We start from the raw sequence: 24,062 nt of genomic DNA, 5'->3' as shown, positions 1-24,062 counted from the left end.
GTTTGCTGTGGGTTTGTCATATATAGCTTTTATTATATTGAGGTATGTTCCTTCTATTCCTGCTTTCTGGAGAGTTTTTATCATAAACGGATGTTGAATTTTGTCAAAGGCCTTCTCTGCATCTATTGAGATAATCATATGGTTTTTATTTTTCAATTTGTTAATGTGGTGAATTACATTGATTGATTTGCGGATGTTGAAGAATCCTTGCATCCCTGGGATAAAGCCCACTTGGTCATGGTGTACGATCTTTTTAATGTGTTGTTGGATTCTGATTGCTAGAATTTTGTTGAGGATTTTTGCATCTATGTTCATCAGTGATATTGGCCTGTAGTCTTAATTATGTCTTTATAAAGCCCCATAGTCCCAGTGGTATATGTAATTGATAAGTGGCTGATGATGAAGAGCCTAATGGTAATGAGTTACACCTGAAGCAGATCACAGAGAGTTTGAGGTGGGTCATTGTTTAGGTAGTCAGGTGATGGAGATGTTGTGTTGTTAGAAATACATTGAGGGTTGTTTGTTGGTGCCTATATGTGTATTTTTCTATGCTTGGAATTTCCTTTGTTCTCTTTGCTGTGGAGAGATGTTCCTTATCCTTTGAGCCCCTGTTCTAATGCTACTGGGTCTCTGAAGCTTTTCTTGTTCTCCTTTCCCAGTGGAATTAACAGTTCCATCTTATCTGCCCCTAGCACTTTAATCCTATTTTATTACAGCACAAACATTGTCTTCCTGTTAGAGTCAAGGTCTTTTCTGCCTTCCCTGCCCAGTTGTGACCTCCTTGAGCAGACAGTCTGTATCTGTTTCATTTCAGGACTTTATTATACATTACTACAAGTTTTCTAAGTTATATGTTGAATTTGGCTGAATGTTTGAATTTCTAATTGAAATTTTTTTTTTATTTCTCCATTTGTACATTTGTCTGTGTTTTCAGCTCAAAAGAGCTGTAGGGAATCATTTAATCCCTGTTCTCTGCTTGTGCCCTCTGCTGCTGCTATGGAAACCTGGGCTGTGGTCACTGAGACTCATCTCTCATGTCTGTCCCCTCAGGAGTAAGACTGCAGATCTCACAGACAACAGGATCAAGACTATGAGTGAAGTCATAACTGGCATCAGAACAATAAAAATGTATGCTTGGGAAAAGTCATTTACAGACCTTATTACCAGATTGAGAAGGTAAGTTTTCATATATATCAAGTCACATTTTGTGCTTTTTTATTTCCTATTTTTACTGAATGAATTTAGGAGTCTTACCAAGTTTTCACATTAATGTAAACTTAACTATACCCCACTCCCGTATGTGGCAGTGGGGTTAAGTAGATAGTGGGGACATAATTTTAACCTGCTTTCTCATTTACCATATATATATCTACACCAGATGGCTTGTGGAATCTTAGTTCCAGGGATTGAACTCAGGCCCTAGGCAATGAAAGTGCAGAGTCCTAACCACCAGGGAATTTTCTCATTTACCATGTTCTTAAAGGAAAAAAAAAAAAAAAAGAAAAAAAAATATATATGCTTCTTATACAGGAGTTGGTGATGGACAGGGAGGCCTGGCGTGCTGCGATTCATGAGGTTGCAAAGAGTCGGACACGACTGAGCAACTGAACTGATACAGAAATGATATTCATAATATATTCTTAATACTGCAAATCCCAAATAAGCAATAATTATAAAACTTTAGTATTTGAGATGATATTTAAACTAAAGCTGTAATTTATGTTAATGTAGCACAAAGGGGAGATTATAAAGGCTGGGTATCACTGTATCAGGCCCAACTTTATGAAATCAGTATTTTTCATTCCAAACAGCCATGGAAATATTCGGTTTTTTAAAATTGTAATTGTTTTTATTTTTAGATAATCATAGATTCATATGCAGTTGCTTATAGTACAGGGACCTCCCATGTATCCACTGCTCAGTTTCCCTCAGTGGTAATTTCCAGAAACACTTATAGTGCAATATTGCAACAGAACGTTAACAACTATACAGGGAAAATACAAAATATTTTCATCAGGACCAGGATTACACACCTACTTTTTTCTGTCCCTACCACATCCTTAACCTGTGTCAATCACTGGTCTGGTCTCTATTTCTATAATTTTGTCATTTTTAAAGAATGTTATCTAAATAATACCATACAGTATGTTACCATTTTTGATTGACCTTATTCACTAAGAAGAATTCCCTAGAGACTCATCCAAGTTGTTTCATGTATAAATATCTGGTTCCTTTTATTGTTGAGTAGTATTCCTTGAAAATACTGGGGCTTTGCTCTGCTTCATATTTGTAGAATTTCTTTCATCTTTCAGTTAAATATCTGATGAGTGTTTATACTCGAGCCCAGGGTGCTTAGAATTCTCAGGGTGCTCCCTATCACCTCTCACTTTTCACCTTTGTGGGTGCCCCTGCCTCTGCTGGGGATACATTCTCATCCCTCTTCTCTGGCCTCTGCCAGCCCTGACTGACTGCAGCTCATCTGAGGTTCCATGTGTCTGTGACTTGCCCTGACTCCACTGCTCTGGGATATATGCCTCTGCTCTGTACTCCCGCAGGGGCTGTGCTGGCTGCCTGGCTAATGTCTTGGTGTCTCACAATTTTTGGTTGCTTATTCTCTCCCCCAACAAGTTCATGAGCTCCTGCGGGGACAGGCTTTGTCTTAGACATTCTCAAGGTACCTGGCGCATGACTTGTGATTACAAATGCTTGTTGAATGAATATTCAAATCCAATCTGATTGACCCAAAATGTTTAAAAGTGTGACATTAAGGATGCTTTTAGTTGGAAGAGTAAAGTGGTGATGCAGTGTGTGGTCCTGGTGTGAGGGCAGACCCCCAGGTGTACACTGTGTAGCATCTCTGTGATATAAGGGATGGTTTATCTTAATCTGTGTCCACTGCCTAGAAAGGGGCCACTCACTCAGGACACTGAATTCATGGGTTGATATTGGTGTTCCTTTTAAAACCTATTTCCTACTCTCTTTCAGGGATGAAATTTCCAAGATTCTGAAAAGTTCCTACCTTAGAGGAACGAATTTGGCAATTTTTTTTGCTGCCAGCAAAATCATGATTTTTATCACCTTCATCATTGCTGTGGTCCTTGACAACGTGATCACAGCCAGCCAAGTGTTTCTGGTGGTGATGCTGTTCGAGACTGTGAGGTTTACAGGCACCCTCTACTTCCCCATGGCCATCGAGAAGGTGTCAGAGGCCGCTGTCAGCATCAACAGAATCAAGGTTTGTTGAAAAGCAACTTTTTTTAGTTGTAGGTGAACTTTATGAACAACACCTTATTTGGTGTCACTATGTGCCAGTTTGGTGACATTTAACTCTCACTGCCAAAGCGGGCAGTCTTTCCAAAATGTCATACATACTCCCCTATCTTCTTATATAGCTGCTGCTGCTAAGTCGCTTCAGTTGTGTCCGACCCTGCGTGACTCCAGAGATGGCAGCCCACCAGCCTCCGCCATCCCTGGGATTCTCCAGGCAATAACACTGGAGTGGGTTGCCATTTCCTTCTCCAGGGCAAGAAAGTGAAAAGTGAAAGAAATCGCTCAGTCATGTCCAACTCTTTGCAACCCCATGGACTGCAGCCTACCAGGCTTCTCCGTCCATGGGATTTTCCAGGCAGGAATACTGGAGTGGGGTGCCATTGCCTTCTCCACTTCTTATATAGAGTGCATTACAAATATCATAAGATCCCTGTTGGTTTACGGGAGGCAGTAGCAGGGGCACAAGCTCTTGATGTGCAGTGATGACTGCAGGGTGATTGAAATATCTAAAAGCAGGAGCAGCAAACAGAGCTTTGACTATATGGACCTTTGTCAGCAAAGTGACACCTCTGCTATTTGAAAGTGAAGTCGCTCAGTCATGTCCGACTCTTTGCAACCCCGTGGACTGCAGCCCACCAGGCTCCTCCGTCCATGGGATTCTCCAGGCAAGAATGCTGGAGTGGGTTGCCATTTCCTTCTCCAGGAGATCTTCCTGACCCAGGGATCGAACCTGGGTCTCTCGCATTGTAGGCAGACACTTTAATCTCTAAGCTGTTTAGGTTGGTCATAGCTTTTCTTCCAAGGAGCAAGCGTCTTTTAATTTCATATCCGCAGTGATTTTGGAGCCCCAAAAGTAAAGCCTCTCACTGTTTGCATGTTTTCTCATCTATTTGCCATAAAGTGATGGGACTGGATGACATGATCTTAGTTTTCTGAATTGTTGGGGTCCTTTAATGGACCGGGACCTGGCAGTCCGGAGTTGACGATAAGAAAGTGAAAGAGAGAGCTGGAGGGAGGGAGACAGAGAGAGAGACAGAGAGAGAGAAGAAAGAAAGAAAGACACGGGGACCCAAAGTCTGATGGAACAAAAATGCTTTAATGATTTTTCTGTGAGCATATATAGGCTGTAGTACAAGAAAGTTCTTCCGACAATGATAAAGATCAGAAAACCAAACATACAGTAACCGTTACCAAGGGAACAAGGGATAATAATGGTCACAAGGTAAGGAGACAATCCATATGTCAAGAAAAAGCAGGGGAGGGGGAGGCTAGACTAAGCAGTTTTGTTGCAAAGAGAATGTTTACTAAAGGAGACCCAAGCCTGTCTCACAAAATGACCTTAGTCCTGAGAGCTGAGTGCAGTTTTACTTACCTCTGGCAGAAGCTGATAAGGAACAGAGGATTTATGAGAAACAGCATGTAGGAATCCTCCTGTTAAACACTACCCGACAATGAATGTTGAGTTTTAAGCCAACTTTTTGACTCTCCTCTTTCACTTTCATCCAGAGGCTCCTTAGTTCCTCTTCACTTTCTACTATTAGGGTGATGTCATCTGCCTATCTGAGGTTATTGATATTTCTCCTGGCAATCTTGATTCCAGCTTATTCTTCATCCAGCCCAGCATTTCACATAATGTGCTCTGCATATAATTTAAATAAGCAAAGTGACAATATATGGCTTTACGTACTTCTTTCCAAATTTTGAACCAGTTTGTTGTTCCATGTCTGGTTTTAACTGTTGCTTCTTGACCTGCATATTGGTTTCTCAGGAGGCAGGTAAGATGGTCTGGTCCCATCTCTTTAAGAATTTTTCACAGTTTGTTGTAATCCACACAGTCAAAGGCTTTATAATAGTCAGTGAAGCAGAAGTTGATGTTTTTCTGGAATTCTCTTGCTCTTTCTATGATCCAACAGATATTGGCAATTTACCTCTGGTTCCTCTACCTTTTCCGAATCCAGTTTGTACATCTGGAATTTCTCAGTTCACATACTGCTGAAGCTTGAAGGATTTTGAACATTACTTTGCTAGCATGTGGAATGAGCACAATTGTGCAGTAGTTTGAACATTCTTTGACCTTGTCTTTCTTAGGGATTGGGCTTCCCTGGTGGCTCAGCTGGTAAAGAATCTGCCTGCAATGCAGGAGACTTGGGTTTGATCCCTTGGTTGGAAAGATCCCATAGAGAAGGGAAAGGCTACCCACTCTAGTATTCTAGAGAATTCCATGGACTGTACAGTCCATGGAGTTGTAAAGGGTCAGACTTGACTGAGCGACTTTCACTTCTTTGGGGTCAGAATGAAAACTGACCTTTTCCAGTCCTGTGGCCACTGCTGAGTTTTCCAACTTTGCTGGCATTTTGAGTGCAGCACTTTAACAGCATCATCTTTTAGGATTTGAAGTGACTCAGCTGGAATTCCATCAGCTCCACTAGCTTTGTTCTTAGTAATGCTTCCAAGGCTCACTTGACTTCACACTGTAGGATGTTTGGCTCTAGGTGAGTGATCACACCATTGCAGTTATCCAGATCATTAAGACCTTCAGAACCTGCTTCTCTTTTGTCTCCTTCATTGGCAGATGGGTTCTTTACCACTAGAGCCACCTGGGAAGCCCAAAGAACTACCATGCTGCTGCTGCTAAGTCGCTTCAGTCGTGTCCGACTCTGTGCGACCCCATAGACGGCAGCCCACAAGACTTCCCCGTCCCTGGGATTCTCCAGGCAAGAACACTGGAGTGGGTTGCCATTTCCTTCTCCAATGCATGAAAGTGAAAAGTGAAAGTGAAGTCGCTCAGTCGTGTCTGACTCTTAGCCACCCCATGGACTGCAGCCCACCAGGCTCCTCCATCCATGGGATTTTCCAGGCAAGAGTACTGGAGTGGGGTGCCATTGCCTTCTCCAAAGAACTACCATATGGTCCAACAATTCCAGTTCTAGGTATTTTCCCAAATAAAATGAAATAAGAGATACCTTTTCAAAAGATATATGTACTCCCATGTTCATTGCAATGCTACTCATAATAGCCAAGATGTGGAAACTACCTGAATGTTCGCTGGTGGGTGAATGAGTAAAAAGTGAGTGTGTACATAAAGCGGAATATCATTCAGTGTTAGGAACAAAGGAAACTCTGCAATAGCAACAACATGGATGAACCTTGAAGACATGATGAGTGACATAAGCTAGTCATGTAAGGACACATGCTGTATGATTCTGCTTGTAAGAGGTATCAAAAATAATCAAACTCATAGAATCAGAATCAAAGCTAAAGGGAAATAGGGAGTTACTGATCAACAGGCATAAAATTTCAGGTAAGAAAGATGAATATATTTTGGATTATCTCCTATGCAGTGTTGTTTCTGTTGTTACCAATGATGTACCTTTGATTTACTGTAATGAAATGACAACAGAAATAGAATCCTGACATCAATTGAATGGGCTAAGCATAAGTGTCCCCATTTTACAGGTAAGGAAAAAGGTCCTATAACAGATGAAATAGTTCACCCGTCTTTTCATCTCTTGTAAGTGACAGAACTAGGGTTCTGCCCAAAGCCTGGTTTCTTGCATTGCCTTGTTAGTATGTTCTGGCATGTGGAATCTCTCATTAAGTGTGGCTTTCATCATCTGTGGCCCTACATCTCTTTCTTTGAGCTCCTGGATGTGACTTTGTCCTGACTAAGCCACGTGTTTGTGGATTTCTCTCCTTCCCTGAACTCCAGACTTATCTAAAAGGCAGCTACAGTGCCTTGTTCATCTTTGTACTCCTCATGAACAGCCGATGCTCAGAAAACGTGCAACTGAAGTGATCTTCCAGCTCCATGATGTCTAGGCTCCTGCAGATGCCTAACTATTAAGCATGGTTATAGTGGAGACAGTGGTAACTGATTCTCACATCAGTTATGTGAGGCACTTAAAGGGGATGCATGAAAGGGGAACTGCAGAGTTTTCGGAGTATTGTGCTCAAAAATACTTGAGTAGGATTTTTTATTTCTTTTCCACCAAAATGTACCTGAACAGTGTCTGAGGCTTAAAATTCCTTTCCATCTAGATGTGTATGATAACATTAAAATTATAACCTGCTGAGAACTTTGAATTTTCCTGGGGCTTTGTCAGGATCCCTTGTGTCCTGATTAAACATCATTGATATGAGCAAGAAACCTAGATTTTCTCTCATGTTCATACATTTTCTGGCGGGATGATGGTCTAGGAATTTAGAGATCTTTTAGGCAATAGTTATTTTCAGTAAAGGTGGGCCCAATGGCCAAGAATAAGCATGATGAGAAGCATGACAAATTGTTCCAAGGTGAGTAGAAATAATTGTTGAACTATTTTTTCCTTTTACATATTAGACTCTTATTCAGCCCATATAATTTCTGCAATGCTTAAAAATTTTTTATTTCTCTAGATCATCAGAATCCCCTGAAGGCCTTTAAAAAGCACACCTTGGTGTTTCTGATTCACTAGGTTTTTGCTAGGGCCCAAGTTATCTATGTCTTTAGTCAGTGTTCCATGCATCTGAAAATAAGCCAAACCTGGGAAACATTGCCCTAGTTGTAGCAAGAAACACACAGAGTCACCAGGTATTTTAGCAAATATAAAATACGACAGGATGTTGCTGAGATTAAAATAATTTGAGAGGAAAACCTTGTCTTAATTTATGCTAGACTTTTGGTGGGGTGCGGGGGAGTAAATTTGAAATTTATCCACCTATTTCATCACTTCACAAAATAATTGAATACTACCTACCTGAAGTCTGGAGCAGGCTAGATGAGTATGTACAGTGGCAGGTAAGCACATGCAGAGAAGTCCTTCCTGCTTGGAATGTATATTTTAACAAGTGAGGGGTTAAAATAGAATCAAATAGTGAAACTCACGGTGGATGCACATTTGTGTGTCATTAGTCCTTGGAAGGAAAAATCTGAGGTGCCATGAAGTGCTTTGGCAGAGTCACTGGTGTAATTTTGGAGGTCGTGTTTCCTGGGAAGGCTGAGGAAATTACCTGGAGAATTCCGTGTGTAGGGCTGGGGGAGGTGGGAGGCTGATGCTTCTCATTTTCCTGGAGAAGGTGATGTAATGAAGGCTTTTAGTGCATGAGAAGGGGATTCATGCATTTGAGGAACCAAAAGTGTCTGAGCCTGCAGAGTATGGAGTGCTAGAGGTCTGATCAGGGGACTATATAAGTCCCTACAGGTAACATTAAGATTTTTTATCATCTCAGAGTTCCTTCTGGCTGCAGGTTCTAAATGTGCTGGAGTTTGGAGCCAGGCTTTCTCCTTGAGGAAAAACTAGTCCACTTATTGAGAAACTTACAACTTTCCTCACGGTCTGAAACTCTTCATATTACACACACACACACACACACACGCACGCACGCACGCACACACGCACATATATATATACACACACACCCATATATATTTTGTGTGTGTATTATATACACACACAAACCTATATATAAAAAATACTCTATGTATCCTGTATTCACTATATTGCTATATATATGATGTACTGTATATTTTATTCTGTATATTATTCAGTGTGTTCTGATGTAAACCAGCACTTTAAGTGTAGTTGGAAAATGCTGTGTTGGCTATATGAAGTTTGTTATAAATTCCAGGAAAGAAGTTATGTTTGTTTGTGCTTTCATCCAGCAAACTAAACTGTCTGTTTTTCCTTTCTGTCTAGGACTTCCTGTTACTCGAAGAGATACCACCGCATGATCATCAGCTGCTGCCATCAGATGGTGAAACAATTGTGGACGTGCAAGATTTAACTGCTTTTTGGGATAAGGTAACAAGTCCTCCACCTCAGGATCATGACTGCTAATAAGACAACTGTGACATAGATTCATAAGAAAATTTTGAGGTTTTACACATGGTGTAAAATGTGACTTACTTGTATACTGAAACTATGTTATAAAGCTTCTCAAAATCAGGAATAAGGTTTGCAACTACTGGAGATTAAGTATAAAATCAGCCTAAGACAGGTTGACATCTGACAGGTTGTTCTCTCTCTCATTTTCTTTTTTTTTTTTTCTCTCTCTCATTTTCAACAGAGGTTTAAAGTATTAGCACATCTTGAATTTAAATTACATACATTCGTAATGTTAGAATTTACAGGATTGGACATACAAAATACTGCAGTATGATGTGGGTTAACAAATACACAACAAGTTGTTAGAGACAACAGCCTTTGGGGAATCAATGTACCTTTTCTGTATACTGATCTTCACAGACCATCTTACTACACACGGAGTGAGGCTGTAATCTGGATCTTGGCTGTGGGGTAGGGTGTGGCTCCCCCATCCTAATCTTCTGGAAGCTTCTAGCTACTTTGGTGGCAGCCAGAGACAGGAGGAGACAGCAGGTGGTCATCGTGAGCCCCAGTGATTCCGTTTAAAGCTTTCACTATATGGAAGCTGACATGGAGAACTGGCAATGTTCCAACACTTGGTTTATTTATAATATTCAGGCACACAGGGAAAGCAGAAGAATTTGCTCTCAAGTATTGCAGCCCCTTTATCGACAATTGAAATGCTCTCCTGCAACCTGGTTCCATGGTCCTCTGAGCACACCCTCCCATGTCAGTGTGGATTAGTCAGGAAAACTGAACCCACACCACAGGAGGGTAGTTTAGGCCATGGGTGAGGGAGCCCTCGGGAGGGAGAGGGGCACAGACACTGGGGTTTTGGAGAGAAGCTGAGTCTGAATGAAGCCCCTGCTGGGTTGGGAGGCAGGAGACTCTGTAACCTGCTCCCCCAGACAGCCAAGTGGGCAGATGGGGGGAAGTCTCAGGGACCCAGGTCTCATTCATGAAATGGTGGGATTTGGTCTGTCTTTAAGCTCTAAAATAAATGGTCCTGTGTGAGCCTCCAGATCTCATGGAACAGGGGTTTCCAACTGTGTCTGGACAGAGTCAGGGCTCAGCTGATGATCCTTGTTGAGTCAGTGTCCCCTGATCCTGGGTAACTAGGAGGGGAGGGGATCCAGTGCCTCTGAGATGTCGAGTGCTGTCCCCTTCTGGTCATGGCGGAGTAGTGCCTGCCTGAAGCCTGAACAGGGAGGGAACTCAATGTCCTGTCCTGACAAACTATGAGAGGAGAGGACAGGGATGATGATTGTATGTGGTTCATTGTTTTGTAGTCACACCTGAGCGAAAAGTAGTAAACTAGGAACCCTAAGTGTCAACACGAAGAAAGGAGTGGAGAAGTTTAAACAAATGCTTCTCGTATATTAAAACCTAGCTTCTTACTGATTTTTCATTCCTAAAATCTGAAACTTTGTTTCAGTGATGAAAATTAATTATTATTTTTAGTATATGATTGCCTTATTATCAGTTCAGCTGTTTACAAAGAAATCTTTCATTTTGAAGATTATCTAGACTTTTTTATACAGACTCTATGGTTTTAGGCTTTTGGGCATTTTACTGAATTACATGTAACCACTGTGTATGTGTTTTTAAACATAACAGTTACTGACAATTTTCTTAACACTTAGGATATGTAAAGAAGTACACATACCCTCAAGTCTCCCAGGAATGTGACCTGTGATTGGCATGATGAGTAATTGTCCTTCTTCCTCATATTGGATTGTGTGCTGTTAAATGCATTTCCATGGTTTTGTTTTCCTTACAGTAGAGGGACTTTATCGTCCCTGTTTAGCCAGGACAGGTAATGCATGTAACATGTATGAAACTGAGGCTTTATTCCTCTGACTCTCAATGTCATAAATTTCCTTATTCCCCATTTTTTTTTTGGGTGTTATTGGTGTTAAATTAGAGCTCTCGTGAAATTAGACCATTATTTACAAGAGTTAATTTACCAAGAGTGATTTTATTATGTAAAGTGTCCCCTTCTTGCTGAGTGTTACTGAGATTTTTTTCTTTATCAAATGAAAATGGGGAGATTAATGGAGATTTCAAATTACAGTGTTTATTAGTATAGGACCAGGCGCACTACGTTCTTCTGCTTCCACCTTATATTTAAAACCAAAGATCATTGTGTGCGTGTTCAGTGGCTCAGTGTATCAGACTCTTTGTAAACCCATGGACTGTAGCCTGCCAGGCTCCTCTGTCCATGGAATTTCCAGGCAAGAATACTAGAGGGACTATGAAAAAGGGTAAGTGGTAAAAACCTCCCACACTGAATAGTAAGTACATTATTTTAATAAGCTTATGTACATCATTCAGTTTGCATTTCAAGCAGGTTCCTTGTCATTGCAGCTCCTTAAATTCTGTGGGTGTCTACACCTGAGTCCATATGGAAATCTGGTAAAAGAAGCCTTCCTAAGGCAACTAAAGCTGTTTCAATTCCCCAAAAGATAGGAGTGGATGAAAAGACCTGTAAAACACGATGTCTTAAAATGAGAAAATGCGGGCTATGTTAGCATTTCAATAACTCTTATGGTATTTTCCCCAGTATTTGAAGTAATTTGTGTTACTTTATTGAAATGGGTACATTTTTGTAACTTTCATTTGCAGGAATCAGGAACCCCAGCCCTACAAGGCCTTTCCTTTACTGTCAGACCTGGTGAACTGTTAGCTGTGGTTGGACCTGTGGGCGCAGGAAAGGTACGTTCTGATGCGTTTTGGCAGCTTGATAACAGCCCCTGTTATATTTTTAGAGTGGAGCCCAGAGCTGAGTGTGACTCAGTTTAAATTCAGTGTGTCTAGAACAGTGTTTCTCTAGGTGTGTTCTATGGCGCATTCATTTTGCGAGGTTTCCTGGCAAATAAATCTGAATAAATGCACACTGCGTTCTCCTTCTTGGTACTTCACATTGCCCAGTTGGGAACCATGTGTCAAGCAGTGAACATCTCAGTGAAGGAAATTATTGATGTGACAGCTGTTCAGAATGGATGGAGACAATGGGGATTTCTTTTTGTCACAGTGGCCCCTCCAGGAAGTCTGGAGGTGGTGCAGGTTCTTCCAGGAAGCTCTGAGCATTTCCTCACGTGACCTGACTTGGTCCTATCAGGGCACGTGTAGTGAATGTGCAGCCACATGCTGGGGCTAAAGGTACAGACATGAGCCAGGGCTCAATGCCTCTGCTCCAGAGCAACCAGGTTCTGGGGTGAGACAGATACACAGGCAGGTTATTTCAGCCCAGGGCAATGAGCACTCTGATGTGTGGACACAGACACAACACATCTATGTGTTGTAAAACATTTGAAATTTGCACGTTTACTTAGTCTCATGTGTTTTGTACAACAACATACAGAAACCTAAATGTGGGATATGTACACGAAAGGGTGATGATTTCCTTTATCATGGACTTTTGCTCTGCAGACACAACTCACTTCATAGTTCTTCTAGTTCATCGTCTTTGGATATATTCTTTACACATAACTTTAAAAAAATATTTGTTTATTTGACTGCATGAGATCTTAGTTGCAGCATGTGAGGTCTAGTTCCCTGACTAGGGATTGAACCCCAGCCTCTGCACAGGGAGCTCAGAGTCCCAGCCTCTGGACCACCAGGGAATTCCCTACATATAGCTTTATAAGAACAAGTATTTGTCAAATAAAGGATATCCTGGATGTAGGAACAACATCAGATATATGAACTACACATCCTGTGGGGCTGCTCTACTAGAGATGTTAAATATTCTTAATTAGTCTTTGCTGAGTAGAGCACTTCATTTGGGAGAAACTCAGGCAGCATAGATTGTTACACTGTTCAAATTCCTTATCAACCTTTAGTTTACCTTGACCAATGGTATTATTTTTATTTTTATCACAATCATCAGAGCAGTACTTTATCCCGTTTTGAAGGAAAGGTTTCTATCCTGTATCAAGCGCCAGGGTGGGGTCAGCTGTCGTGTTCCATCCTGAGTGCTGCCTGTTCATTTGTGTGTTGCTGTCTGTTTCAGTCATCACTGTTAAGCGCTTTGCTGGGGGAGATGCCCTTGATCCAGGGGAATGTCAACATCCAGGGGAGGATCGCATATGTTTCTCAGCAGCCCTGGGTGTTTCCAGGAACTGTGAAGAGTAACATTTTATTTGGGAAGAAATGTGATGAAGACAGATATAAAGAAGTAATAAAGGCGTGTGCTGTGGAAAAGGTGAATAATGACTTTTGAGCTGCATATACTTAAATTTCAAATAGTGATAATGTTGGTTTAAACTCTAAAGTTAGTTTAAATTTCTTTTTAATTTGAAAGGTCTTTGATTGTTGCTTAAAATATTTGCTGGTCTTCTGGGTAAATATGCAGGCATACATGTTGCTGTTTTCATCCTGATGTGATAACAACAGTCACAGAATAACTTTGGTGGGGGGTGATGTGGTTGTTTCATTTTGTGAAATTTCATTCATTGTTTTTGGTATGGAGGGCTGTGCCACACGCCTTGCACAATCTTAGTTCCCTGACTATAGACTGAACTCAGTCCCTTGGCAGTGAGAGCAGAGTCCTAACCACTGGACCACCAGGGAATTCCCTCGTTCACTTTTAACTTCTTTTTTTAATGGACAATTGCAAAACTTTGTAAAAATAGAGAGCATGGTGTAATGAACCCTCATGTACCCACCCCCAGCTTCAGCCAGGAGCAGCTGGTGGCCAGTCTCGCTGCATCTCTACCTCTGCCAGCCCCACCCCCACCACAGATTATTCTGGAGAAGATCCTAGACCTCAGATTAGTTCATCTGCAAATGTATTATTAGTTTTCTCTGAAAGATAGGAAAGCCTTTGGAAAAAAATCACATTATTTCACCTGAAAAATAACCCAGATTCCTGAATGTCATCGACCTGCTAGGCTCTGTTTACATGTCCTTAGTCATCTCACTGAGGAATCTCCTTCAGCGCTGCTGGAGGCAGCCTGCATATGAGGTCTCCCCGCTGACCCTTGGCTTGTGCCTCCTCAGGCCTTTTCAGTCCCTAGGTTTCCCTCTCCACTTGGTTTTGACTTGCATTTTTATTTAAAGAAAATAGAATACTTGAACATTTCTTCTTAATACTGCATCTTTTCTTTGGGGGAGAGATTGTTTGCAGAAATGGCATTGAGTTTCATAGAAAATGACAAAATGAAGCATTTAACCCTAGCTTGGGATTTAGATGACATTAGTGAATGAATGATGAAAACTGAACTTACTTGAGAGGGGAATGTAACTTGGCAAAAAGGAAGAACAATGTAAATACTGATTAAACAGTATGTTACTCTCCTGGGTTATAAAAATCCGTGAACAGTAGTGTTAAAGGGCTCCCCTCGAGTCTGTTGAGTCCAGTCTGGACATCCGAGATTCTTCTATACTGTGAGAAAGAGCCCAGGACAGACTTTCAGAGGTGAGGAGTTAAGACTCCAAAACCTTCTTCCTGAGGAAATAGAAAACAGTAATTTTGCTTGAACCACAGCTTGAACATAATAGATTGTATCACGTGAGTAGATTTTGCAATAATGTGGTTAAAACAGAATTGCCTCTCTAATGGGCTTCTGTTTCTTTCTCTTGGGTTCTTATTAATGGGAGATTGTGTTTGCAGAAACAACGTCAAGTTAGCAGAAATGCGCTAGATTGTATTAAATGGTGTAGAGACTGTATAAGAAAAGAAGAGGGAAGCACGTGTACAACAGTGAGAACAGTAGCTCCTGTTTATTCAGAGCCCACGTGCGGATCCTTCTTCTGTCTTTCACCCCTGTGTGTGCACACGTGTAAGAGGGTATATGAGTTATTGATTCTTTATCAGTGTCTTCAGCATTAACATCCTCATTTTATAGTTGGTAAAACCAAGGCTTGGGGGATCAAGCAGCTCATCTCAGCTCAAGTTCAGATCCCTTTCTGCATGACTCTAGACTCCGTGCTTGTCCTCCATGCTGTGCTGCACCTCAGTTGAGGAAGTGTATAAGGAAGAATTTTTTAAAGAGCAGGTGATAGATGAAGGTGTAAGGTGGGGTGTGGAGTAAACAGATCTCAGGCATTTCCTCTTTACTTTAATCACATCCAGCCCCTGATGCCCAGATCAGACTCCAGAGACCAAAGCCAGGGTAGGGTGTTTCTTTCATGAACTTACCTTACTGGTGAAGCTCAGCCCTTCTTTCTCCCCACATTTGAGCATCTCTGCAGAAGAACTGGGACAGCGGCTGATATTCAGCTTTTTCCTGGGGGTCAATGCTTTGCTGTAGCCACATGGGCTGATTGGACCAGTAATGTGGGCAGTGTTGTGGGGCCTCCCTCACCCTCAGGTGTCCATGGGGCAGAGTCTGGTGGGAAGGGGCCCTGCAGGACCAGGCTGCACAGTGATTCTTCTGTACATGATTTGACCATTATAAACATGGACTGATCTCCTATTCCGCATGGTCGGGACACGGACACCTTCCAAATGTGTCTGGAGTGTGACCCCGTCTCTCCATTCTCACTGCTCCCACTCTGGTCCTGACCACAGTCATCTCTCACCTAGATTTTTCCAGTAGCCTCCTTACTTATATTCACTCTTCCCCTTCCCCACTTACTGCCTGTTTTCTGCAAAGCACAGGAGTGAATCCTTAAAAACCCAAGAAGTCCACCCCTTCCTCCTTTACTGGAGTGACCCCAGGGCTCCTCCTGCTCCGGCTCTGCCCTCACTCCCCTCATTCTTACTCAGCTCTGCTCTCCTGCCTCCTTGTCCTGAACCCCTTGGGCATCTCCCCGTGGCCCCTGCACCCGCCCCTCCTTCTATGAGGAGCAGCCTTTCCAGGTCTGCCTGAGCCCCCCTCCTCAGATCTGCTCACACCCGCTCTGAACAGAGCCCTCACACCCCAGTGTGGACTCACTTCCCTCCTTCACTCTCCATTCAACTTCCTTTTCCTTCTCATCCTTAGTTCTTGCACTCAACATGGAAAGAAACTGTAGGACTTTGTTTCCTCGTGGCTGAATTCACTGTGCCCAGAACAATGCCTAGCATGTAGTCAATCCTCAATAATTATCTGTTTAAAATGGTCAAGTGCATAAATGCTCTGAAAAACTACAGAGTGAAGAAAAGATAACCCTGAGAGGTTTGTTTTTTTAATGTTCAAGGTTATCATTATTCACTATGAAATAAGCCCATTATCATTGATCAAACACTTGTGGGGAGAACTGCTGCTGAAAGGTTAGGATGGCAGGAGAACACATTTTAAATCTTTTTCTTTTTTCCCTTTTCTATCTCCTTATAAACTTTGCAGAATTTGAAGGAAGGAGATCAAACTGTGATAGGAGATGGAGGAACCCCGCTGAGTGAAGGACAGAAAGCCCGGGTCAGTCTCGCCAGGTGAGTGGGGTTTCAGTTGCCATCCGCCCCTCCTCCTCCGCGGCTCCTAGTGGACATGAGCACGCAGACCCCGTTCACCAGGTGGGTCTGTGTGAAGCAGGGTCTTGGCCCTTTCCCGGGGCTCCAGGAAGGAACATGGAGTTGCTGGACGTCATCATGATTCAGAGATGAGACCCAGGGAGTGTGAAGTGTCCTCTCCTGACGTCTCTCTATGTTTTCCAGAGCCGTGTATCAGGATGCAGACATCTACCTCCTGGACGATCCGCTCAGCGCAGTGGACGTAGAAGTCGGCAGACAATTGTTCGAACAGTGAGTTCGCTCCTGTTTTCTATCATTTCTTCTTTCCAAGAGCCCTGTAGGGATCAGGGAAGGGAGCTCAGGAAAGCCTTTGTGCTCCAGGAGACTCAGCTCCCTCTGCCCTGGTGTTCCTCCCTTCCCTTCACATAAGATCCATGGTAGAGAAATCTTACATCCTGATGAGGTCAGGACAGGAAAATACAGCAGGTGCTTCCAGTGTGTGGAGCACAGTGGAGTCCATGCTTTAGGGAGTCAGGGATAGATGGCAGATTCCATCCTGTGACTTGCAGTTGACGGATCCAGATGCTGTGGACGGATCCACACCGCAGGAATAAGAAGGATGATATCCGATTTTTAAATCATAGAGTGGAACTCTGTAATCTGATATTGGCTGCCAGTTGTTTTCCACCATCATTTCCTCGTCATTTAAGGCACATTAGAAGGTACAAAGTTTTCAGTACTGACATAGAGCTTCCATGGAAAGGCCCTGTTAGCATATGCTTATTATTCTGTAGGTCTGAAAATACTTAGCAAAGTCTAGAATTCAGGAATAACTTATCAGAGCCATGCTCGATATCAGAGTATGGCTTCAATCATTTAATGTCGCTTCATGGATGCTTGTGGAATTAATACTTAGACCCACAGTATAGGGTTAACATGAACATGAACCTAGTTATCTAGAATCTTTCTTAAATCCTGACTCTCGATTTCTGATTCTGCAATTTGGTGTCAGTGGCTGTTGGTTGGTCATAGAACCCCTGCATAGAACCCCTGAAGTAGGACAACTATGGTGCTTTTCTGTGTATAATATGTCTTAACATATACTGACTGAGGCCTTTGATGGAGTCTAGATTGGCCTCCTTGCAAGCCTCATGAACTTGCTTTTGCTAAAACAGCCTCCATATCTCCCCCCGAGTTAGTTCCCTTGCTGTTCACCTTATTAAAGCCAATGAACCTTCCAGCTGCACTTATTAACACCCTGCTGTGTGCACTGAGTCAGATGCTCTTACAGATGTCCCTGCACAAAACCTCTTGGTTTACAAGGAGGCCGGTGAGCTAGAACAGGGGAAGGACCACACTGAGCAGAATAAGGGAGACTAGGATGCCCAGCTCTCATTCCTACCTCTGAGGAAGCTGCCTCTATGTGGAGCTTGTTAAGACAGATGCCTGGGGAAAGGTCAGCAGAATCAAGGTTTAGAGAGTTTCAATACAGGATAGTAAGTGCTGAATAGAAGCAGAAGTGGCAGCTGGAGGCTTTTATTAAAAGTGAATGAATCACACTTCTTGACATTAAAAGTTTCCTTCAGCCATGAAGCTGTATCCAGGGCTGTTAAAGTTTTACCACTTTATGTTTGAACACTAAGTGGGTTTTGTCACCTAAAGAAGGTGAGAGGCCTTAGGCAAACTGATGCTGTCTCACCATGCTATGGATCCCGACGTGCTTCAGCCCCACATCACCAGACCCTCGCCTCCTGGTCATCAGCTCTTTGGGTCTGTCCTGATCAGACTGCCACACTGCTGTCTACACAGCACGCCCTCCTGTCTACACAGCACACCCTCCTGTCTACATAGCTCACCCTCCTGCTCCAGGCCTTCACAGGCCACCACCACCACCCCCACCCCACGTTCAGGAAGCAGCTCCAGGTTCTCAAACAGAGAACAGGCTTCTTTGCTGTCTGCCCCCATCAGCCTTTCCAGCTCGCCTCTTACTTGGTGTCCAGCTGTGCGGGCTCTGCGGGGTCCTTTCCCTCCCCGTCCGGCTGTTCACACTGCTCCCTTTGTCCAGAGCCAGGAGCAGTGCACAGGACATAGGAGGAAGGTGAGAGGTGGGTCCTGCCTTTGCTCCTGCTCCTCCAGGGGGCGTCCGTGCCCTCTGTCTTCCCACAGTCCTCAATAATAATGCTAAATAAATAATGCTTAATAAAAAGCATTATTTAGGAAAAAATCAAAGCCATTAATCGGTCACTTTGGAATTATTTATACTATCTTATATGCAAAGATTTGCTCTGTAAAGGATAGAAATGGTATGGACCTAACAGAGGCAGAAGATATTAAGAAGAGGTGGCAAGAATACACAGAGGAACTCTACAAAAAATATCTTCACAACCAAGATAATCATGATGGTGTGTTCACTCAACTAGAGCCAGACATCCTGGAATGTGAAGTCAAGTGAGCCTTAGAAAGCATCACTACAAACAGAGCTAGTGGAGGTGATGGAATTCCAGTTGAGCTATTTCAAATCCTGAAAGAGAATGCTGTGAAAGTGCTGCACTCAGTATGCCAGCAAATTTGGAAAACTCAGCCATGGCCACAGGACTGGAAAAGGTCAGTTTTCATTCCAATCCAAAGAAAGGCAATGCCAAAGAATGCTCAAACTACCGCACAATTGCACTCATCTCACATGTTAGTAAAGTAATGCTCAAAAGTTTCCAGCCAGGCTTCAGCAATATGTGAACCGTGAACTTCCAGATGTTCAAGCTGGTTTTTAGAAAAGGCAGAGGGACCAGAGATCAAATTGCCAACATCCGCTGGATCATCAAAAAAACAAGAGAGTTCCAGAAAAACATATACTTCTGCTTTATTGACTATGCTAAAGCCTTTGACTGTGTGGATCACAATAAACTGTGTAAAATTCCAAAAGAGATGAGAATACCAGACCACCTGACTTGCCTCTTGAGAAACCTATATGCAAGTCAGGAAGCAACAGTTAGAACTGGGCATGGAACAACAGACTCATTCCAAATAGGAAAAGGAGTATGTCAAGGCTGTATATTGTCACCCTGCTTATTTAACTTATATGCAGAGTACATCATGAGAAACGCTGGGCTGGAAGAAGCACAAGCTGGAATCAAGACTGCCAGGAGAAATATCAATAACCTCAGATATGCAGATGACACCACTCTTATGGCAGAAAGTGAAGAGGAACTAAAAAGCCTCTTGATGAAAGTGAAAGAGGAGAGTGAAAAAGTTGGCTTAAAGCTCAACATTCAGAAAACAAAGATCATGGCATCTGGTCCCATCACTACATGGGAAATAGATGGGAAAACAGTGGAAACAGTATCAGACTTTATTTCTGGGGGCTCCAAAATCACTGCAGATGGTGACTGCAGCCATGAAATTAAAAGACGCTTACTCCTTGGAAGGAAAGTTCTGACCAACCTAGATAGCATATTGAAAAGCAGAGATATTACTTTCCCAACAAAAGTCCGTCTTGTCAAGGCTATGGTTTTTCCAGTAGTCATGCATGGATGTGAGAGTTGGACTGTGAAGAAAGCTGAGTGCCAAAGAATTGATGCTTTTGAACTGTGGTGTTGGAGAAGACTCTTGAGAGTCCCTTGGACTGCAAGGAGATCCAACCAGTCCATCCTAAAGGAGACCAGTCCTGGGTGTTTATTGGAAGGACTGATGTTGAAGCTGAAACTCCAGTACTTTGGCCACCTCATGTGAGGAGTTGACTCATTGGAAAAGACTCTGATGCTGGGAGGGATTGGGGGCAGGAAGAGAAGGGGATGACAGAGGATGAGATGGTTGGATGACATCACAGACTCGATGCACATGAGTCTGGGTGAACTCCAGGAGTTGGTGATGGACAGGGAGGCCTGGCGTGCTGCAATTCATAGGGCTGCAAAGAGTCGGACACGACTGAGTGACTGAACTGAACTGATATGTGATGGAATATTAGGAAGAAAACATTTTACAACTTTTGGGTTGCTCTGTCTTGGACATAGAAGCCCATCAGATTTGATTTACAACCACTTTCAGGGACAATTGGCAAGTAATTATAAATTAAGGAGAAACAGTTACATTAAAAGCTTTAGTACTAAGACTGAAGAGAGCTTACTCAGTCAAGAAACTTAGGTACAAACATTGAACTAAGACATCTCAAAAGGTAAAAATGAATTCTTTTGCACTTAATGAAGCAATGGAGTCTTCCTTCTGATCAGAGACCTAGTGTCCAGAGTGTTCCCTTAGGACTTTTCTGTCCTGAGTCCAAAGCACATGACAGCCCATGGTTAGAGAGGAGTGGGGAAGGGGGTTGACCTTTACTGGGCAGATTGGTGGTTTGATTTCTCAGAACATGGGGGTGAGTTGTCATTGATGTTGTTTGAGATGGAGAAACTGAAGTTTAACAGCTTGTCTGACATCATCAGTCTCATGAGACGGACTGAGCTGCAGCCGGCTGCCTCCAGACTCTCCATCTGACTCATTCACAGGCTGAGCTCTGGCCCTTGTTCCTGAGATTTGCTCTGCGAAGGGCTTGGGCTCCCAGGTTACCTCTCTGGTGCCCTGCCTAGTCACCAGGGTCCTGGACCCAGGCAATAACTTCCTGGAGGGGTTGTGGACCCAGTGGGATGAAACTGGGGTTGAGTCCCTTGGGGTCTGCATTTAAAATGAGGAGCAGATTGAGGGGTTACTGTGAAAGGACACAGTAAATAAAGTGAGGGATAGTGAGGGGATTGTTGGGTTACACCTCAGCAAAACTTAGCAGAAGCTATTGCTCTTAACAGGCAGGAGGTATTTACCAGTTTCAGGGGAATTGTCATCCAGTTGGCTTGTTGATTACCATGGAAACGAGCAGAGGGTCATGCCCCTCCTGCCCCTTTGACAAGCATTGTGGAGGTTTCTGATCTAAAGCTAGAACAGCCATTCGCTGGGCTCTGGGACAAGCATATAGAAAGGTCAGTCTTGTAAGGAGCTGTAGTTGAAGCAGGCACTGGTCAGGCAGGGGATGTATAGAAGAGCCATCTTGGGTGGTCTGACCACACAGGGGTCTTGGTTAAGAGAGCTGGTGTGGTCTTGATTTGTTGGTTGATTTCCACTCTGATTTGGGCCATTTGGATTCCGTTCTTTCATTTCCGTGTTTGGAAGGTGTTAAGTCCTAATGAAAGAAGAATTGCTTCCTGAATGGGACTGGAAATGATGAAGGGATGATGGAGGCCATGCCAGTGTTCATTTTCTGTCTAATATTATTTGAGGGCAAGGGTCTAGAATATACACTCTGGCAAAGGTTATCAAGAAACTATTCATTTTTGTTGTTAATCTGTACATCATAAATCATAAATAATCACATAGAAAACTGCCTTAAAATGTACACATTTTTGTACGACATAGACTCCTGTTCTCCTATTCTCACATAGAAATAACATAGTGTTTTAGTTCAGTCGAGTTTTGGAATCTCAGTGTTGCTCAGTTGCTTTTCCTTATGAAGTATATAAATGCTAAGCTGAGTTTTTCTCATGGACAGAGGAACCTGGTGGATTGCAGTCCATGGGGTCGTAAAGGGTCGGGCACCACTGAGCGACTAACACACACACAAGTCGAGTTTTAGGTTAAAGAATTTAGCTCCTGGTGCCTCCTCCACTGGACGGCTTTTTAGAACTTTTTTTAGTGGAGCTGGAGTCAAGTTTACTGCTGATTAATTTGAAGACCTTGCCAAATTCATTGATTTATGTTTGTATTAAATTTTGTTATTTATTTGGTATTTAAACTACAGATCTTTGACTATGTGTTGTCTTTGTCTCACTATGTTTTAAAAGTATAAATTTTTACATTGCAGTATCCCCATTAATGTGGTTTTGCATGCTATACCTTTTATATTTGTAGGTGTATTTGCCAAGCCTTGAAAGATAAGATCATAATTTTAGTGACTCATCAGTTGTGGTACCTGAAAGCTGAAAGAAAGATTCTGTCATTGGAAAACGTAAGTAGTTTCTAGAAATCTATGGAGCTTGCTAGCACTGTGTTGAAGGCCAGATCCTCTCAATAGGTCACTCTCCTAGGATTCATGATAAATGCCCTCTTCTTCTCCCTCAGTTTTTTGACCCTTTCTTCCCAGAGCTGGTGGTACTCATGCATCTGAGGATGAATTCAAAGACCATAGATATGTCACTATTATGCTTTAAGCCACATAAACCCTAAAGTGTATAAAAGTGCTACCATAGAATTATTGAGTCATCACTGTTCTAATGAAATTTGTATAATGCTATTTTATGTACAAGATTTTGTTTTCTCCTTCCAAGATTTAAGTCAAAGTATACTAATTTGGAAATTACAGATAGTAAGACCTGTTTGTAACCGTGTGATAGTCAAACGCAGTTTGCTAAACAGCATCTTCCTTTAGCACCAGAAGTGAGGCTGGGTAGCCGAGCACCCGGATCAGAGACGTCCTCCCTGCTGGCGTCTCCCATCGCTGGTCTCCCTGCCCAGGTCTCTATGTGCCTGATACGTGTGGGAGTCTGTGCAGCAGGAGGACAAGGCTCTGCCTTCATGGGGCTCCTGTTCTTATGGGGACGGATGTGACAGAAAGGGTGACATCTTGGCCTCTCTGAGGAGCTGCTGCCTCCTGGGGTCTGAGTGACATGCAGGTGGAAGCCACACAGTCACCTGGGGGAGGGGGTCTGAGGCAGGGGGTCCTCAGGAAGGAGCTGCCCTGGCAGGTTGGAGGAACAGCAGGAAGACCAGCGTGTCTGAGGAGAGTGAGCAGGGGGACGGGAGGGAGCTGGTCTCTGAGCAATGGGCAGAGGACCGGAAGTACGGTGGAAGCCTTGGACGGTCCAGAGCAGAGGAGGTATGTGGTCTGATATGGGAGTTAAAAGAGTCCTCTGATGCACTGGAGAGGGGACAGCAAGAGCAGTTACAAGTCTTAGTAAAGCTGAGGAGACAGCAGCATGGGCTTAAGCTAGGATGTCAGTTTCTTAGAGCTGCTGTAACAAAGCACAGCAAACTGGGTGACTTAAAAGAAGTTTGTCATTTCCCTGTTCTGGAGACTATGGGTCCCAAATCCAGGCGCTGGCAGGGCCGTGCTCTCTCTGAAGACTCCAGGGTAGAATCCTTCCCTCCAGCCTCTAGTGCTCATCTGCTTCCCTTGGTGTTCCTTGGCTTCTAGCTGCAGCACTGTGGTTTCTGCCTATAATGTTACATGGCCATTGTCCCTGTGTCTGTCTGGGTCTCTTCTCATAAGGACATCAGTATTACTGGATGTAGGGTCACCCTGTTCCAGTATGACCTCTTCTTAACTTGATTACATCTGCAAAGAGCCTATATCTAAATAATATCATATCCACAGATGCCATGCTTAGGGCTTGAACATACTTTTGGGGGGCCACCATTCAATCCACAACTCCTAGCATGGTTGCTGGTGGACTGGAGATAAATGAGAATATTTCAGGCTTGCTGGTTGGTTGATGCTTCAGTCTTGGCTTGTTTGCCTCTGGGCCTCAGCAACAGTGTCCTAAACCCTTGTTTGCCTGTGGCCAGATCCCTCACTTATCAAGATCCCACAGGCCTGTGGC

General features: G+C 43.1%; 1 protein-coding gene across 1 annotated transcript in view; it reads left to right on the top strand.

Annotated features, from left to right (window-relative positions):
• LOC120883240 (multidrug resistance-associated protein 4-like) overlaps positions 1 to 24,062 on the top strand; it is a 114,067-nt gene that overhangs the window by 32,215 nt on the left and 57,790 nt on the right. The window contains exons 7-14 of the mRNA XM_040267269.1: positions 1,051 to 1,176; positions 2,986 to 3,235; positions 8,946 to 9,050; positions 11,739 to 11,828; positions 13,129 to 13,320; positions 16,388 to 16,473; positions 16,696 to 16,782; positions 22,375 to 22,471. Of these exons, the coding sequence (XP_040123203.1) occupies positions 1,051 to 1,176; positions 2,986 to 3,235; positions 8,946 to 9,050; positions 11,739 to 11,828; positions 13,129 to 13,320; positions 16,388 to 16,473; positions 16,696 to 16,782; positions 22,375 to 22,471 (1,033 nt within the window). The remainder of the gene's footprint in view (positions 1 to 1,050; positions 1,177 to 2,985; positions 3,236 to 8,945; positions 9,051 to 11,738; positions 11,829 to 13,128; positions 13,321 to 16,387; positions 16,474 to 16,695; positions 16,783 to 22,374; positions 22,472 to 24,062) is intronic.

This window comes from Oryx dammah, unplaced genomic scaffold, assembly GCF_014754425.2.
Source record: "Oryx dammah isolate SB20612 unplaced genomic scaffold, SCBI_Odam_1.1 HiC_scaffold_24, whole genome shotgun sequence".
Taxonomy (NCBI): Eukaryota; Metazoa; Chordata; class Mammalia; order Artiodactyla; family Bovidae; genus Oryx; species Oryx dammah.
Note: the sequence above shows the minus strand (reverse complement) of the source record. Positions and strands in the feature narration are given on the sequence as shown.